The sequence below is a fragment of the Zootoca vivipara genome, chromosome 14 (genome assembly GCF_963506605.1).
Source record: "Zootoca vivipara chromosome 14, rZooViv1.1, whole genome shotgun sequence".
NCBI classification, from domain to species: Eukaryota; Metazoa; Chordata; class Lepidosauria; order Squamata; family Lacertidae; genus Zootoca; species Zootoca vivipara.
Window position 1 is genome coordinate 37,802,972 of NC_083289.1, and position 18,712 is coordinate 37,821,683.

General features: G+C 44.0%; 1 protein-coding gene across 1 annotated transcript in view; it reads right to left on the minus strand.

Moving 5' to 3' along the window:
* Positions 1-863: 863 nt before the first annotated feature.
* Positions 864-18,712, minus strand: part of IFT140 (intraflagellar transport 140) — an 85,337-nt gene continuing 67,488 nt past the window's right edge. Inside the window, exons 19-30 of the mRNA XM_035130435.2 lie at positions 11,322-11,499; positions 9,386-9,576; positions 8,810-8,905; positions 8,066-8,198; positions 7,751-7,894; positions 6,110-6,238; positions 5,049-5,231; positions 3,999-4,205; positions 3,237-3,449; positions 2,992-3,158; positions 2,307-2,448; positions 864-1,067 (exon numbers count right to left, since the gene is read on the minus strand). Of these exons, the coding sequence (XP_034986326.2) occupies positions 864-1,067; positions 2,307-2,448; positions 2,992-3,158; positions 3,237-3,449; positions 3,999-4,205; positions 5,049-5,231; positions 6,110-6,238; positions 7,751-7,894; positions 8,066-8,198; positions 8,810-8,905; positions 9,386-9,576; positions 11,322-11,499 (1,987 nt within the window). The remainder of the gene's footprint in view (positions 1,068-2,306; positions 2,449-2,991; positions 3,159-3,236; positions 3,450-3,998; positions 4,206-5,048; positions 5,232-6,109; positions 6,239-7,750; positions 7,895-8,065; positions 8,199-8,809; positions 8,906-9,385; positions 9,577-11,321; positions 11,500-18,712) is intronic.

Here is an 18,712-nt window from a genome sequence, read left to right on the forward strand (position 1 = left end):
AGAGGCTATTTACTCAGTGTTCTTGAACCAGGTTAATATGAGTATGTTGCAAAGGAAAGGATCTACGCCAGCTCCTAGAACCTGTGTGTTGTTCGACTCGTCTGAGCTCTGGGTAGAGCATGGGCTCTTTTTGACTTTGGGTCCTTGCTGGGTATCATGCAGTGGCCAATGGTAACACAGCAGGACTCTATTGACTGATCAGGTCTGATTAAATGACTTGAAAGTGCTGTTAACTCAGCCCAAGATGTTCACTAAACAGAGGACTAGTGCACAGGTCGCGTGGCTCATCTGCCAGGAGCAGATGAAGTCATTTCTCCTAGCACCAGTTCACCCACCCTGAAAAAAGCACACTCTCAGCATGCACTAAATGAGATTAGTGCAAAGTAACCAAGCGGAGAAGGGGGTGGGGTGGGGGGAAATGGAAGTCATGTTGGATGCTCCATTTGATTGCATCAGCTTTTCAAACAATGTGTTATGATGCTTACATCAAGGTCTGTTTTGGCCCAAACCTCTTGGTCTCTCATCTTTTCTGGTGTACAAAATTACTCAAGACATTTGTGTTTCCCAAAAATGTAATAAAAGTACTAAAATATCTGAAAGTGGGCTAAAAACAAAAATGGCTATCTTGAACTATACATATGTTTACCACTACTAACTGGCTAAGAGATGCACAAACCTCAACAATTGGGCAGTGCATTCAAACCGTAACATCTTGGAAAAAGCCAAGCATATAATATAGCTTAGAAACTGGCTTCCCACCAGTTAATTTACCCCTTAAAAAATGAGGCAAGGCAATCCTTTGGCTCTCCTCCAACAGTGCAGGAATAGAAGTTACCATCTTACAGGGGCCAAGCTCAGACTCCTTAGGAAGCCTCTGCTTCATCAGCCACTTCGTCTTCCACCCCTTTCTCCTCCATGCTGTTGTGGCGAACCCTCTCTGGGGCAGTGCTTCGGCTCAGAGGAATGCCCAGTCCCCTGTGGACTGCCTCCACAGTCTGTTGGCTCACATAGTAATTGAGGTTTACGCAGGGAATCTTTTTCCGCAACTCTTCTAGGTACCGGTAAGCCTAGGGAGAACAAAAGTATGTTATGTCATAGTCAAGGGTTGTTCTCACTTGGAGAGAATGATAAAATGAACTAAAAAATCTACCTCCAGGTGACTGTGGCACAGACAAGCTATTTTAAGCTCAGACTGTAATCCGTTACCTGCTTACATTGAAACAGTGCAATCATAACCACGGATTTGAGTTGTCTTTGGGAAACCATATCCACTGATTTTCAGCATCTGACTAAGGAGTTTTCTAATAGCTATACCAACAGCAGAAGGGTTGTGAGATGCTGGCTTTCATTTGCTGTATGAGTGATTCCCAAGGCTCCATAATATCTAGAATTTGTATCCCTTCATGTTCATATAGCTAGAACCTGCATTAAAGGGCTGGAAGCCAAGAGACAGACTTTTAAAAGATGTTACAGTGTATAGGTAGATGTTACAGAACTGTTAGCAGCACTAGTTGGGAAACCTGGCATTAGACGGCTAACAGTATGGCGGGATCCATCTGCAGAACAGATTTGCTGCCAGGCAGTGTCTTTTAATGCAGCCCATTTTTTGCTTGAATTCCATGTGACTAGAAGCACCTGGCTGTTCCAGAGCAGCAGTTCCTTTTGCCCACAGCCAGTAATTCTGCCTTCCCTATTTTACACTAGGTCATGTTGACACTTCCTGCTCTTAGCAAATGAATCATTGCGCCTCCAGATGGTTCAACACAATTGTTTCCTCTGCTTGTCTGTGGCTCCCCCCTTCCTCCCCGCACACCAGGTGTTGGTAAGAGCAAAGAAATATCCCCTGTTGATAATGTTTATAAATTATATTTGGAACTGCCACCTCCTGCCATCCAACTATATAATAATCTTATTGAGGACTGATTTAGACATTACACTTCTAGTGAGTTATTTTTCATTTGTGCTTCTGAGAGCTAACCTACACATTCCTAAAAGAATCATTGGAGATCTGCATGCCTGAATATTCCCCATTCTCACAGGTAGAAAACTAGAAGGGCTGCTCCCTGACATTCTAGCTCTGTGTATAGGGAGTTCCAAAAATGCATGCAAGAAAGATTCAATTATGCTTCTGACCTATTTTGCATACAAAATAGTATGCAAAATTGTACCACCACATATTATCTGTGATGATACAATCTCACAAGAACACTATGTGTGGTGCTGAATACTTTGAATGGGTCTGCCCATTTCTTATCAAAGAGGCTTTTCTCTTTTGAAAGACCCTTGAAAGAGCCTAGACCACTCACCATCTGGAATTCTTGGACCTGTAGGTGGTGTTCTATCAGGAAGCTGAGAACATCTCCCAGGCGGATGGCACTGTCAATGTCTGGCTCACCCAGGAGTAGCTCACACTGCCTTGCTGCCTCCTTGGGGTCCTCTGAATAAAGCCTAGGAAGGGGAAACATCAGACACTAAGCGCTATGGGAGAAAAGCTTTTGTTATATCTTTTGCCTCTTAGTGGAAAAAACTGTTTGATGCTCATCAGGTACAGAAATCTAAATACATGCATGCTCCAAGTAGTAGTATTTCCTTTTCCCCTGAATATTTTAGAAGGGACTAAGGAAAGAGCAGAAAACATAGATTGCAGGTGAGTTGAAGCTCCAAGAGGCACACAAGTTTCCATCCCCACTCACAGACACCAGAATTTTCATCATACACTGCCAAGACTTTGCCCCCACCCTTCTGTTCTTCACCAGGAATAAGAGAAGGGTTGTGCACAGTTCCGATTGGCTGGCTGCTGTGTCAATCGCAAAGCCAACGTGAAGCAGACATAGTGGGAGGGGGAACCATCCCAAGAGTCTAGTGAGTGACCAGCTTATCATTCACAACCTCTTTCCGATTGAGCCTCCTGAACTGCAGAAGTCCAGGATGCTTTTGACAAAGAATATGCAGCATCCCCAGTACACAGAAGTCTTAGCTGTTTCCTCTCACCTCCGGGCCTGAATGAATCTCTTCACCAGGGCCATCTTGCTGTGGAGAAGTGCAAGTTTGCTCTCCTGCTCAACGGGGCTGCGTGTCTTTGCCTTTGACAAGCACTTGTATGCCTCGGTTAGGGCTCCCAGTGCCTTCTCATAGTTCTGGTACTCATCCACCTCTACCTGCAGAGAAAGTAAATGGGATGAACTTCACTTTCTTTTGTGCAACCCAAGCTCTGTATCTGAGGAACACCTACGCACCTGAGCACAAGCATCGTAGAAACCAGCTAAGAGGTCAAGAGCCCTCCCTTTGGTGTAAAAGCTGATGATGTTCTTCATAATCTCTGGGTCCTTGCGCCAGTCCAGGGACTGGAGATAGTTGGCAGCCATGATGTAAATCTCTCTCTGTCTGGAGACACCAGCAAAAAACACAATCTTCTCTGTGTCTCCCGATTTGAGCAGGGCTCTCATTGCCTGCAAATGAAGCGGCAGAGTTGGTGAGGCTTGCATTTGTCTCTGGCAAACAGCAGCAGCAAAGCAGGCAGAGATAGGAAAGAAAGACCTGCAGAATTGCATGTTTCAGTCCAAAGTTTAGTACCCCACAAAAAATTCCCATCCCCACACTCTTAGGCTGAAGACACAAGGTTTTTATCAGTGATAACGAGCACCTTAAATCAAGATAACCTAACAGGAAGCAAGTGCAGAAGAGCAAGGCTTGGGAGTAATATGTTCCTAGCACCTCATTCCTAAGGTGACAGACTGCAACATTCTGCATTATTCTGTACATTACAGAAAGCAAAAAAGCATGGGTGACGGAGGAGAGGTCATTCAAGCTCCAGGTTCAGAGGTGGTAACATTTGCTGGAGAACAGGCCTCTCTCCTTGCCCAGTTTGTGGGCTTCTTTGGTAACTTTACCTGCCAAAGTTAATAAAAGGTGCCCTTGGTCACCAATGCTCAGACTTCCAGAAACGTTTTAGTAGCATCAGCTCCTGCCAGCAGCCACAGCAGTGCGGCACAACTTGCCTTCAGTTTGTTCCCCGACTGTGTGTACTTCTTAGTGGCCATGTGGTAATTGCCCTGCCGCATGCAGCAATCGGCAATTTGCTCTAGAAGTTCCCGTCGCAAGTCCTCTGGGACCTCCTTGGAGTCCTTTGAAATGGTCATCTTCTCAGCCATCTCCTCAGTGATGGTCAGATTCTGTGTCAGACAAAGCTGGAGAGCATCATGGTACTGCAACAGAGAAAGAGAGAACAAACACAGTAAGATCTTGCAAGGTGAGTGGAGGTGGAGATAGAGGGAAGGAGGGATGTGGGGAGGGACGGAGGACAATACAACTTGCCAAGCCCCAGGATGAGAGCATCTTTTGAAGAGCACTTTCTACCTCTGAGGTAGGGCTCAAGCCAAGCCATTATAAGCTTCAGGGTGTTAGGAATACACCAAGGCAGGGGGGGGGGGTGCAGAGAGAGGGAGTGAGACGCGAGTCAGATAAACTGCTTTAGCCACAAAATGAGCACTGCAGACTATATCATGGCATCAAAGGTCATCAACCTTGGGTCCTCTGACATTGTTGGATTCTCCCAGCCAGTCAGGGATGATGGGAGTTGCAGTCCAGCAACATCTGGGGAACCAAAGTTGAATAGCACTGTTCTAGGCAACTTGCAATCTGAAGGGGTGTTCAGCAGTTCACTCAACAAATACCGTATGTCTGGCACTTTTTGGACACCTTTTGGGTCCTCAAAATGGAAGACACATTATTTCCTCTGCCCAGCTACACAAGGCATTCAAAGTGATTCTGTTCTGTGTTACTGTGATAGGATTCAAGGCTTAAAAGGGTAGCTATCAATATATGATCCCAAGAAATTTCTAATATGCCCTCCCCAAATCCTATTATACCGGTACTTGAACCATTCTGCTTGCCAAATAAAGTTTTGTCCAAAGACCATGCAAAGCTTTAGTCCAGAAGAGATTTTGGGAATGTTTCCTAAAAATGTTGGTTTATGGATTGCAAGGTCAAGAACTGAGGGCATAGAGGACAAGGTTGCCATTTGCTGAAATGTCATATATACAGGTTACCTTTTTGGCAGCTAGCAAGAGTTCAACGGCCTTCTCATACTGGGCATGTTCAATGAAGAAGTCAGAGCAACGAGCCAGCAGGGCTGGGTCCGACTTCTCGTCCAAATCGTCAGCAATGAGCTGCAGGGCTCCAAACTGCTCTGTGGCAAAGGCCAGCTCCAGAGCCTTGGACAAGTGCCCTGCCTGTCAAAGAAGAGACAAGGCTTTAGCTTCCTGATTTTTCTTCTTCTTTATAATCCACTTTTCAGAAAGATTTCTTCACAGTGTGGTAAACACAAATATATGGATACCGAGCATACAACAATATAAAGACAAGGTGCTTGGACTGGTCAGGGCAACTGCTAGGTATGCCTCTGTTATTGCCTCCCTGTGAGAGGGGGTGGTGCCTGTTTGCTTGAAGGAAGCAGTGGTAAAACCACTCCTCAAGAAACCATCCCTGGATTTGGAAAATCTAAGTAACTACCAGCCAGTTGCTAATCTCCCCTTCTTGGGCAAGATTCTTGAGTGGATGGTTGCAGACCAGAGCCAGGCGCTCTTGCAGGAAATTGATTTTCTAGATCATTTGCAATCAGGGTTTAGGCCCAGTTTTGGCACATAAAACTGCTTTGGTATGATCTCCTCTCTTGGGAGAGGCACAGGGGAAATGTGTCTTTCTTAACTGTCCTCAAGCTTTTAAACATGTTTGTGGGAGGGAAATTATTGGTTTGTTTTTGTTTTATTACTTATTTTGTGTTCTCATTTTGTATTTTTATGATGTGAACTGCCCCGTGATCTTGTCATGCAGTACACAACTTTAATAAACAACAACACCACACAGTTTTAAAACAGCCATCATCACACAGTGCGACTATGAAAACAGCATATAACTGGAATAAAAACAGCACCACAAAGCCACACACGCACATATATGAAAACACATGTTTTCAAGGTCCACTTAAAAATGAGCAAGGAGAAGTCCACATGGCCACTGCAGTACAGAAGCCTGCTGATCAGCCACCAGGAAAGAATTATGCCTCCCACAGTAGTATTCATTTGATTTGAGAAATGACGGAAGTGCTTACCTTGTGATACAGCATCACTGCCCTGTCCATTTGTTCCCCCTTCCCTTCGTAATAGCGGGCTGCTTCTATCATGTCTTCTGGTGAGCTGAGGAGAGCCAGGTTCATCAGCTGGTCATCCAGATTGTTCTCCTACTCCAAAAATATTTACTGTATTAGGTATGGTTGGACTTCCCACGAGGCACACTGAGGCAACCGCCTTAGGCAGCTGATGAGGGATGGCAGCAGCAGCAACAGCACCTATCTGTTCCTCCAGAGTTCCCAGCCATTGCCAAATGTTGCCACTTGGCCTCCCCTGGGTCCCTTAATCTGACTTTATAATCTCTGGCATGATGAAGGATGCTTCAACTGTCAAGCCAGCTGGCTTCTGGCAATGTAACTGTGGGGAGGTGCCATCTTGCCCTTCACTTCAGGCAGCTGGTTATGGCTCTTCTCTAGAATCTCCCTTCTCTGAGTTCCATTGCTAATGCCCACAGTTAAAACTGAGAATACAAGATGAAAACCAGAAACTAAAGCATCTCATAGGTTCCCAATGTTATGCAATTTCTTTGAACTGGGCAATTAAATTGCTTGTTTACTATCTTAATTTCCATGTATTCGGAGTTCTAAAGAGCCAGGCAGTTAAGAAATTTTATTATTATTATTTTTTTAATTTTTTAAAAAGAGCTTTATTCAAAAAATTTCAAAAAATACAAGAACACATATGTAAATCAAATAAAGACAAAAATACGTTTAAAGTTCAAAATTAACAATAGCCAAAAGAAAAGAAAAGAAAAAAAATCAAACCTATACATAATAATGCCTAGGCTCAACGGTACGGGAAAGAAAGAAAAAAAGGAAAAAAGAAAAAAGAAGAAAAGAAAGAAAAAAGGAAAAATGAAAAAAAAGAAAAAAGAAAAAAGGAGATAAAAATTGTTTCCTATTATTTGTAACACGCGTTCCTAAATATATTACTTATCCATTGCTGAACTCTAAGTTGTATCTATATCATAATGTGAATTTATTAGTTATGAATTGCAGTTAAGAAATTTTAAATAATATTTATTCATTTCAGTGCTAGCTTTATTCTGTGAAAGGAACCCACACAGAGGTTCCCGGGTGGTCTCCTTTCTAGGCAATGACTTGCCCCAGGACTGTTTAGCTTCAAGCAAGTGCCTTCAGATCATACCCAGGAAATAACAGCAGCAGCTCTATCAGTTTTAGCTCATGCAGACAGAATTCATTTGCGGAGAGACAAAGCACCCTTGTAACCCTTTTGGTGCAATGGACACATACATCTTCCTTCCAGGTTGTGCCTCCACTGCTGGAAAATTGCCTTTGTTCACTACACAAACCTCAAACCTGGTAAAAGGCGATTCTCTAGCCTGCTGGCACTACTGATACTTTAATCAAAAAAGTGTGGAAGAATGTTGATGACATCACATTTCCATGACTTCTCTCTGGAATCCTCAGGCTGAATGTGCTGAATAGCATCCACAACACGGGGACAATAACAACTAGCAGGGATTTGTACTTGAGAATCTCTATGCATTTTTTTTGGCACTTGTGGCTAGCATTCCCCATTATCGCCACAGCTGTGAGTCAAAGGGCTCTCTATGGTTTCATTTGGAAACTGATGTGATAGTGTGTGAATGCTGCATGTACCTTGCACAACCGAATAGCGTTGTTAAATGCTTGTGCTCTGGTGTAGAAGTGCACAGCCTGGCTGATGTCATCATTGCTCTCATAATGACGGGCGACGTGATATGAAGCTGCCCAGTTCCCTGTTGCATTTGCTATTTCCGCTGCCTGAAATGAAAGGAGGGAGAAGAAAAACCATGATTCTTATTGCCCAGGTTAAAGCATCGAATGGCTGCCAGTGCTAGAGAACTCACAGACAGGAAGCTTAATAGTAGTATTGAAAGAATGTATATGCTGCCTTTCCTTTCTAGATGGAATAGTGAAGTGGTTCAAGCTTACCTTCTGGGTGTTACCCAGGAAACAATGAATACGGACCATGGAAAAATAATCCTGAGCCAGTTCGTAGTATTTTAACGCCGCATCCATGTCTGCCTGACCTTCCAAGTACTGGGCCCACCACTTCCACAAGCCCCTGGAAAAGGAAGAAAGGATGACTCAATTAATTGATTAAACAGTGTGCCCTACTAGATGCAGTACACAAGACAGCTAGAGCACTAGCTTTGCAACAAAACAGAAGTGCTATGGCTTCCGCACAGAGGTGCACAATCTAGATGTGAGGGACAAGACAGGGTGGAGATGTCAGAGTCTGAAAATGAGCCCCGAGGATGCTTCACCGAAGATATAGCCACTCTAGAACACCAATGCAATAAGGCTGACCAAGTACAAGTGTCTTATGATCACAGCCTCTGAAACAGAAGCTACTGGCAACTCATGTGGCATGAGAGATCATTGGAGGTTTTTAAGCAGAGGTTGGATGGCCATCTGTCATGGATGCTTTAGTTGAGATTCTTGCATTACATGGGGTTGGACTAAATGACCCCCAAGTTCTCTTCCAACTCTATAATTCTATAATTTATATTCACTTGATAGCAGGCTGGGAAGGAGATGGCAGAACTACCAGAAGATCTTTGTCTGGCCAGCAAATAAGACCAGAATGATCTTGCCCTCTCTACTGCAGTCACAGAGCAACTGGCAGCTGGAGCAGAGTTCAGTCTGGCATGGAGGGATCACACAAACACTCACTTGTCTTTCATCTTGTTGACGTAAGACTCCAAGGCCTGTAGATCTTCTGAAAGCATTCGGGGAACCTCAAACTTGTGCGTCTCTGACTTCTCATAGCTGTGCAGGAAAACAGCATGTTTTCATTAGGTTTTCGGGGCACAGGACTGGGAAAGTGGCACTGCTATGCACTGTCCTACATATATCAACACTGGGTCGATGGCAAGAACATGAAACAGGTGTATTAACTAGAAAAGTTGGCTACTAGGTGTTCGTATGCCAACAAAACCGTATCACGACTAGGAATAAAATGCTGATGTAGCTCGGACTGCTCTAACAGCAGTCCTTTGCACACACCCTTAGGACTGGAGGTTGCATCCAAGACGGTCATTTCCCCCTCCATTCCTCTTCCCTGGAGCACCATCATGCACCCTTAAAATTGGTTTAAGAGAATTTGGGGTATCCTCCAGAGCAGGGGTTTTTTTTTTGGGGGGGGGAAGGTGCAAGGAGAGGAGAGGAATGGGAAGTCCCGTTGTGTGAGCTGAGCTCTCTGTGCAAAGAGTTGGATACAACGGGGTTGGGACTCAAATTAATACTTACTAGGTCAGTGCAAGATTGCGCTCAGCTATGGCTTCCAGGTGCTTTGCATAACTGTAGTAGGTGGTGCGCAGGTGGACGCGGTCGTGAACCTCGGCTACTTCTATGGCTTTGTCCCACTGATCTGAGGCCTGGTAGAACTTGTTCAAAAGGTCATAGCGCTTGCACTGCTTATACAGTTGCTCAGCATCTTCCTGGAATGGAGATCAGACAGCTAAAGAATGAAGAGTGCTTTGGAAATGATGCAGATTTTTATATTCATGAGCATATATATATATATATATATATATATATATATATATATGAAGGCATCTTTGTACAAAAAGGAAAACAGGAAGACAAAAATGCAACAATGAGAAATCACAATGAGTGATTCAGAACAACAAAAGTAAAAAGTGCATTGCGCAAACAATATAATAACTATCTGATGAAAAACTAATGTGGGTGATAAAAAAAGTAAACGAGCATTTGGCCAATAAAAATGTAAGCGATAAGGCACAATAAGTCCACTAATCATTATCCAAAGTGCTTAGTATAAAATAATACATTTAGTTATGTCAAGAGTACATGTTTCTTTTTTAGAATTTCCAAGTTAAAAAAATGGGAATGACAATGTTGCAATTCTGAGCATTGTGAACTCCCCTGATATTTAGAAGAATGAAAGGCAGTAAAATTTCAAATAAATAAATATGATACGGTACCCACATCATAAGTGATGAAAAATACTCAACTAGCCCCCCCCAATCTATAATGCAGCTGAACAAGTGAGCTGTCACTTGTAAATTACTAATAATTTTTATATTGTGTTTCTCATGAACTGCGGGCAGGTTGAGAGAGCAAAAAATACTGATCACACTTTTGCCATTTTCATTTTCCAGTTGGACTGTCCAGGCTTAGGCAGAGGAAAGGAGTTTGTCACGCTTCTGGTGTACAACAAACGTATTCCTTGTGATTCTATTGGAGTGTAAAGGAAATGACCTATTTTTTTCAAACTGTGTTAAAGCTAGAAATGTGAGAGAATTTTGCAATGCTGCCCTAAGAAGATTGGACTAAATGTACAGTATACATAAAAAATAAGAGCAATAATGTGCAATTTTGAGACAGGCAACAATGCACTTCCAATATTGCATAGTAGCAAGGGTTAATTAAAAGAGGAATTTGAAGAACTAATTGAGCCCACAAAGCCCAGAATAGAAGCATTATGACTGAGACAGGATGTTTAAATAAAAATAAGGAAAACGCTAAGCAATCAGACCTCTAGGTCACTTGGTGAGGGAGGCGGTCTCCGCATGCTCCAGTCCAACAGGCTGAAAAAGTATTGGCAATCTGTGAAGCAATTCCTCGGTAGAAATAAATGGAGGCTTGGGAAATGCTGCCGCCCTAGAGCAAACCTTGAACTTTTAGCAAAATGTGAAAACTATGCAGCTTTAGATGTTGGCTCATGAATTTGGGTGGGCGTGGGTGAAGTTATCAGACAAAGATCAAAGCAACATACACAGGACATAGCAAGCATGGAGGAAGAGAATGGGTAACATTTGCTCTCACCTATCAAATAGAGCTTCTCTTCCAAAGGCAAGTTTGCAGCGCCTTTAAAGTTTACTTTTGGTATTCAACAAGAAGTGGCTAATGGATTTTCAGCTGGACGGTCACATTTGCTGTTGACCAATTATCTGAGGGCTGCATGCCAGCGGAAGGCCTGGGAAAAGCAAAAGCGGGTGCAAGAGGTCCCTCCCAATCTGCTTTAAATGTGCAGCCTGAGTTTCCCAGGATGATACAGAATCCTGCCCCAAAATAGTGGCATTCTGGAAGTGCCTTTAGTCATCTTTTCAAAGTGGCTGTTTTCTTCTGCTCCAACACAATTTGGGGACCGTTTCATGCTCTCCAAGTGGCTTAATATGAAATGAAAGAGGGCTGCTTTGAAAAAAGACGTCTGACCTACCAGCATACCCAGCTGAATTGCCAACATGGCTACCCTGGCTTCCAGCTCTGGCTCTTGCTCAGCCTCCCGCAGTGCCTTGGCTCCTCTAGCGTGGCCCATATTCCCCAGGCAAACTTTGGCGACATCCAGCCTTTGTGTCTTCACACACATGCGGGCCATGTTCTCCCAGACGGATTCACTGCAGGAAATGAAGGGGTGAGATGGTGAGAGTTGTATTTCACAAAGGAGGAACCAATCTTGGGAAGGCACCATGGCAGCTGAACATGCCCTCATACCGGTCCTGAGTGAAACTGAACTTACATGTGAACTGCCAGCAAGCATGTATACTTACCGTGTTTCTCCTAAAATAAGACACGTCTTATATTTATTTTTCCTCCCAAAAAACACACCACGGCTTATTTTCAGGGGATGTCTTTTTTTTTTGGTGTCTTTGCGGAGGGGGGAGAGACGGAGCGAGGCAAAACGGTGTGTGTGTGTGTGCAGAGCACAGACTGCCCACCTCGCGGGGGTAACCTCCTGCTGCTGCACCTGGGTAAGGAAAAGGGGACTTCTCCCTCGCGCGCACGCACACACAAGAGCAACAGAAGAGTGCTCTTCGCGCTGCACTGTGCTCCCCAAGCGGCAGCACGAAGAGCCTGGTGAGAGGCAGCTGCGGCTGCAGGTGAAGCCCGGGATCTGCGTGGGCGACTGTGGGCGAAGGCACTGAGTGCTGCGGCGGTAGCGAAGAGGCACCCGATCAACTGAGAAGCGGGCTGATCGGGCGCCTCTTCGCTACCGCCGCAGCGCTCAGGGTGCTTGTCCCCAGATCGCCCACGCAGGCTTCACCTGCAGCCGCAGCTGCCTCTCACCAGGCTCTTCCCGCTGCGCTGCACTCCCCGAAGTGGCTCCCACCCCCGGCTTATTTTCGGGGGATGTCTTATATTTATTCTACTAATTAAAAGCCTGACATGGCTTATTTTTGAGGACCGTCTTATTTTAGGAGAAACACGGTATATACACACTGCTGAGAGGTATAGGATCTTTTACTGGAGTTATGACATGTACTTGTTATGGTTGTGTGTTAACCCTTAATCTTATGCCCACAAGAAACTCTCAAAGAAACAAACAAAACTTGGTTTATTATATAAAATGGGAGGGATAGAATATATAAAACTGCTGCTTGGACAGCAAAGTTACAGTCTAAGCAGATAGCAAATTACAATACATACACACTTGGATTAAACAGTAGAAGATTCCTGAACTATTGTAAAGGCCTACGGAAGCATGGCATGACAATCTTGCCATAAACCCACAGTAGAAAGAGGGAGGTGTCCTTAAAACAAGGCAGAGTATGTTGAGTCTTAGGGGAGGGAGCGCCAGGTTAAGTGCTGTCCTGTTGGAAATGTGAGAGCTACCTAACCTTTGAATTTAGGTTTCTAAAATACATTTTTGCCAAGGCACGTACCAGTGTGTGTGTGTGTGTGTGTGTGTGTGTGTGTGTGTGTGTGTGTGTGTGTGTAATGAGTGGTTCCTACAATTTCTATAATATATAAAAATTTATTATTATTATTATTATTATTATTACTTCTGGAATTTCCTGCTTAATTCTCACCTTGCCCATCTTAGTGAAAAATGGCTAAAGCTGGCCATCCTGTTTGCTTAACAAATGGGTGAAAGGCTTTGATAGCAAGCAAATATCTGAACCTAGGCACCTCTGCCTTTAAATCACCTTAGCTTTGTGTGGATGGATCATTCTGAGGAGTTGATTATTCTGTACTTAGCAACTAAATTTGTGTGTGTTAATCTTTTAAGTCAGATGTGGGTGAAATCAGAATATGCCCAAATGCCTTTCAGCGGGGGGCTGGGATCAAGCTCTTTCATGGAGGGTCTCATGTTATATGACAGTTATGTCAATCCTATGCTCATGCCACGATCTATGGAGATAAACCATATCATAAATTCAGATCAACACACACCTCCTTACAGCATCCCCTCCCCAGGTTTGTGCTCCGAGCAGCGGTGACGGAGGGGGCTTCAGCTCCCCCAATATTTTTTTCTCAGGGTGCAGCGCCACCCCCTGCTGCCGGAGGACACCCTCCACACGTCCCAGCCCCAGCCTCTGCCTGGCAGCTCAGAAGCCAGCAGGCGGCTTGGACAAGCGTGGAGGGCGATCTCCACGCTTGCTCATCCCAGCCAGAGCTCGGCTCCTCGGTTGCGTCTGGGACGTGCAAGTGCAGAGCCCTCTGCGCGTCCCACCCCTGCCTGGTGCATTGCCATGACACATCACATGACTGTGCCCCCTCAATGTGGGGGGCAAGTTGGAGCCCCTGGCTTCAAGCTGGACTGTTGGAACAACAGTGTGTCCATGCCTCCACCTAAAGTTAAGTACCCTTGCCTGATGGAATGCATGCAAGCAACCTGCAACTTCTCCTACACAGAAGTTGTTGCTGTGTCTGCCTCTTCAAGCCCCTCCTGGTCCTTGGAGACAGTGGCAAAGAGGATGAAGGGGATTCCACTGGCCCAGTCATCTCAGGAACAGTCTGCTCCTGGCATGTCCTGCACCTCCTCCCCTGTCTCCAACTGCTTGGCCTCTTCCCTTTCCGTCAGCCACAGCTCCTGCCACGGCTTCCTTCAGCCATGGGAGGCACAAAACCCCATAAATTGCTGACCCCTTCTCGTAGATCAGTCTCAGAGCCCCCTGCCTCTGCCACACACGCCTCAGAGCCCCACCATCCCTGACACCAGATGGCATTTTGAATCAAGGTGGCAGACCAAAACATCACTTCGGCATGACTTTGCCTGTTTTTTTGACATTGCTTCGACCGCCACTCGAGATATCATTGCCAAACTCGGCATGAGGGTTCCCAAGATGGGGGCAAGGGTCATCTTTGATGTTTGGATGCCAGACACCATTTTTAATCGAAACATGTATTGCAAAATTCAAAGGATGGTTGTACTGCAGTCTCTGCATTCATCCAGGGAAGTGTAAATCCAGTTGGTTCACTAAAAATGCAGACTGATCCTTAAGCATCTCTGCTCTTCAAAAAATGCAATTAAGATGGCAACCTAAAGGAATTAGAAGGAATGTTAATGGACAGAAGGCACAGACCTATTATCTTTAAAAATGTCTCATGGAATCTCCCTCTTGAAGGCTGCTGTTTTGTCAGTGCAGTCTATCAAAAGCCGCTTCTTTTCCTGCTGAATATTAAGCTCAGCGCCCCAAACAAAACAGAGCAAAAGTCAAATAACAACCAACTCAGCCCCCCACAACAGACTCTGAGAATTTCCTGAGTTTATCTTTGGAATGCTACCTCACATCTGCACTTCATCAGCTAGAGCAAGAGGTCCTAACAAAGACCAGATGCAGCAAGGGGAGAAGTGATGGATTACAATATTTCTTCCCTCATTTAAAGGGGCACAGCCTCAGTTTTCTACCTGTAAAATGGGAACACAAGTTGCCCGCTTCATAGAGTTGTGAGAATAAAAGCAAAAAAATACATTTTAAAAGTGCTATGAAATTATATGTTTAATTATAACAATTGCAGACTCGGTGTTTTCTTGTCATTTGCCTCCCCCCCCCCACTTTCATTCTAATCAAAAGGACAGAGCATCAACTAGAAGAAGGGAAGTGGGAGAATTCTGCTGAAAACAGAAACTGGAGTGAAAATTGATGATGTTTGATTATTTGTCCCATGTCCAGAATGAAATTAAACCAGCAAACGCAGCCAGTATTGCTATGGTTGCTGCTTTTAGCTCCCAAATGATACATAATTGATTGCATTTCCCCCTATTTAAACTGTGTTTCCTTTGCACTGAAATGGATGGGGTGGAATAACATAATGGCAACATAATCTATGTCATTATATTAACTAAATTATGTAAGTTTTGCCATAGCAAACAGCATGACAAATAATATGGATTTTGGAGGAAAATGAACTGCAGTGGAATGGAAACAGTGCTGCATGTAAAAAAAAACCAAAGGGTGGAATGGAAAATGATGCCTTCTTACATTCCTACCTACTAGTATAGGATATATTGCACCTTGTTCACAAAATCTCTTACTGATGTGATTGAGATGCTTTTTAGAATGGCAAGTATACTGAGGAGAAAAAAGGGGCATCCTGAATTACCTTGTGGAACAGCAACTCTCATCAGGCTTAAAAGCTATCTAAAACTGAGAACATTGCGGTACTTTAGTGACATATACAAGCCACAAAAACAAGGTATGTAAAAATGTACAATCAACTTCACCACTAGATGTGGAAATTAAAGAATATGACCTAATTTTGCAAGGGCTATGGTTGAGCATCCTTTCTTCAAATCAATAAATCTTCAACTGTCCAATGGAACATATGCAGTTGTCTTATGCCAAGTCAGGCCATTGGTCCACCCAGATATACCACTGAGCTACAGCCCTTCTTGTTATAGACCTTCTCAACAGAAGGCAACAATGCCATGTTAACACTGCGAAAGTCACTTCCCATTGAATTAAAATAAATGGGGATAGCGTTGCTGCGGGTAGGGGAAGAAGAGAATTTATCTTTTGCAGGACGCATATGCTCCAACAGATTAGTGCACAGCCTCCAATCACAGAAGAACGTAATATTAAAGTGGGGGGAGAGATGACTGGCAACTGGTGGGGGGTTAAAAAATGATAGGGGTTAAAGGGTGTGTGTGAGTGACATGCCTGACAGTGATGTAACTGAGCTAATACTCACCCACACTGATAGAAGTAGGAAGCCAAGGACTGCCATTTACCAGCAAGCTGGGTTAGTGGCTTGAATGGTAATAAAACATTGATTCTCCGTGCAATAGGAATATGTGGTGGGCTGGCTTTGTCTGGGTGACAGCTGCAAACAACTCCACAAACCCCAGGAAAACCACATTATACGTAAATGCCTGATGACTAATTTCAGCGTTCTCATTGAAAAAAGCAACAACACAACACTGAATGTGAATAACCCTAATGTGGAACAGTACAAACAACTTTGTTCCCTCTACCCCGCCCCACCTGCTTCCCTCCCCAGAAGGAGACAGGAACTAGAGAAGGAAAAGTATCATCCTGTCAGGTCCCCATCAGGATGGGAGCCATATTGAAGAACTATATAACTGAAATGGACCTCAAGATTTCCTGAGTTAAAAAAAAACACACACACCCTATGTCAGGGCCAGGAAGAGGGCAAAGCACTATTACCAGCTGGCTCATACCTCTCCCTCCTGCTTCCCCTTCAGAAGTAGAAGCAGAAGGATGCCCAAGTCCCCAGAAACACCTTCCGCTGTGCGTTCCTCTACAGTTTGCTTCAAGCACACAGATGACAGTTGGAAATTAAATGGAGGGGCCACTGTACAGCTTACTTCCATTTCTGGTGCAGGTCACCAAACTCCTGCCAAACACTGGCTTCAGTTAACTTAACAGGGTGAAGTTTCTGCACGATACCTATAATAACAGGTAATAATTCCCTTAGGTTGTGCATTTGGTCTTATAGTGGGTTTATTTGCTGTTCACCCATGACATTTTAGCATTGCAGGAGCAAAAGCAAAGCAGATATCAAGTTATATTGGTTTAAGTTATCATGACATCCTGCAGACAATCCTGCAGAGAGTTTGGTGAGGGTGCAGATTTCTGTTAGAGATCCCAAACAAGGCAGACTTTGCTGATGAGACAAATGACAGTTAAACCAATTCAGTTCTGTGGCGCAGACATCACCCCTTTCCCAGTCCATTCTACCGTCTACATATGTGTGATTATTTTTTATAAAAGAAAAAGATTGATATAAGCATGTGTTGTTTCCCAATGAAAGCCAAGAGTATCTACAACTCGGGCTTAAAAAGATGTAATCATCACACATGTTTGGATTTAGTGCAGTATACAACTAACACAAAAATTATGCCAAAAAGGAAGAAAGACACAGAAGGTTGTATCCAATGCTAGCCTTACTATTGAAATTAATGGACATACCTAACTTGTTGTTTAGTCGTTTAGTCGTGTCCGACTCTTCGTGACCCCATGGACCATAGCACGCCAGGCACTCCTGTCTTAGTTTCATTAATTTCAGTAGGCCTACTCTGAGCATAATTGAGATAGCTACAACCTTGAATATTCAAAAACTTAAAAAAGCAAAACTCATACTGATTTCAAGCTACAGTTACCTGCTAGTCTTATTTTAAAATTCTTGTAGTTTGGCGGGGGTGGGGGAGGCAGGTCTGTGGCCCTGCAGATATTGCTCCAGATGTCCCACAGATCTCAAACCCTTGGTAAATTAAGAACTTTCCCTGCATGTGAAGACAGGCTCTGGTAAATTGAGCAGACAAGACCAACATTGTGCCCAATGGTCAAGAAGGTGGTTACCGCACGTGCTTTAGAGGTAAGTTAGGGGCAGATGGGGCTTATCAACCTGGGAAGGTAGCCAATCTAGAAAAAACACTTTGGTTCTAAACATCCGCTGCTTTGAGGGATATCTTCAGGAGAAGAGAAGGCTAAGGAGTAAACCCTACACAAATCCAGGGTGGAGTCCCTAAGACAGTTGGATGGCGCCTTGTACACATCCTTCTGCCAACTCCTGCAGCCCAGCTGGTGTCAAATGTACTGCTGTACTTTCCTTTGGACCACATGAGAGATGCCAAGAAGTGGGTATTGTTGTCTGGGCAGCCCAGGACCTCCATACACACTGCCTAGGCTTGCACTCCAAGAAGGTCACTTCGGTGCTGCTAAGGCAGCATTTTGATTTCACCCCTATAAGTGTACTCCATTGTCTCTCGAGACTGATAAACGCCATCATCTCTAAACATTAAGCCATGCTGGCTGGGGATGATGGGAGTTGGAGTCCAGCAGTATTTGGAGGGCAACAGATTGTCCACCACTGATTTAGTGTTACCACTATATTAGGAACTGTGTATAGAGATATGATATGAATGAACAGCACTAGTTGCACCTTTATTTATTTGTTGCTCCAATTGCCAGGTTTTTTTTTACTGGATACCTCTGCCACATTATTCACATTCATTTCTGCTTTTATTCTTTTTACATCTGCTGTCTGTTTTTACGAGCATTTTACTGCTTTTGACTATAGTTTAATTTTGAGTGAATACTTTCAGGTCATTAGCTGTTTTCAATTTTTTATGTGAAAGGCATACTGTATTTTAAAGTAAAATTAGCTTTTGCAAATAAAGGCAAGAGCTGTAGTAAAACACACACACACACACACACACACACACACACACACACACACACACACAAAATGGGGAAAGAGTTGATTGACTGTCCTTAGCACTCATCAACATGACCCATTTTTGTCCTGCAAATGGAATTACTCTAATAAAGTGCACACCAGCATGATGTGATGCTAAATTTGTCTTTGGAAGACAGATACTACTCCTCTTACATACTTTTGGTTATTTTTCCTGTCAGTAAG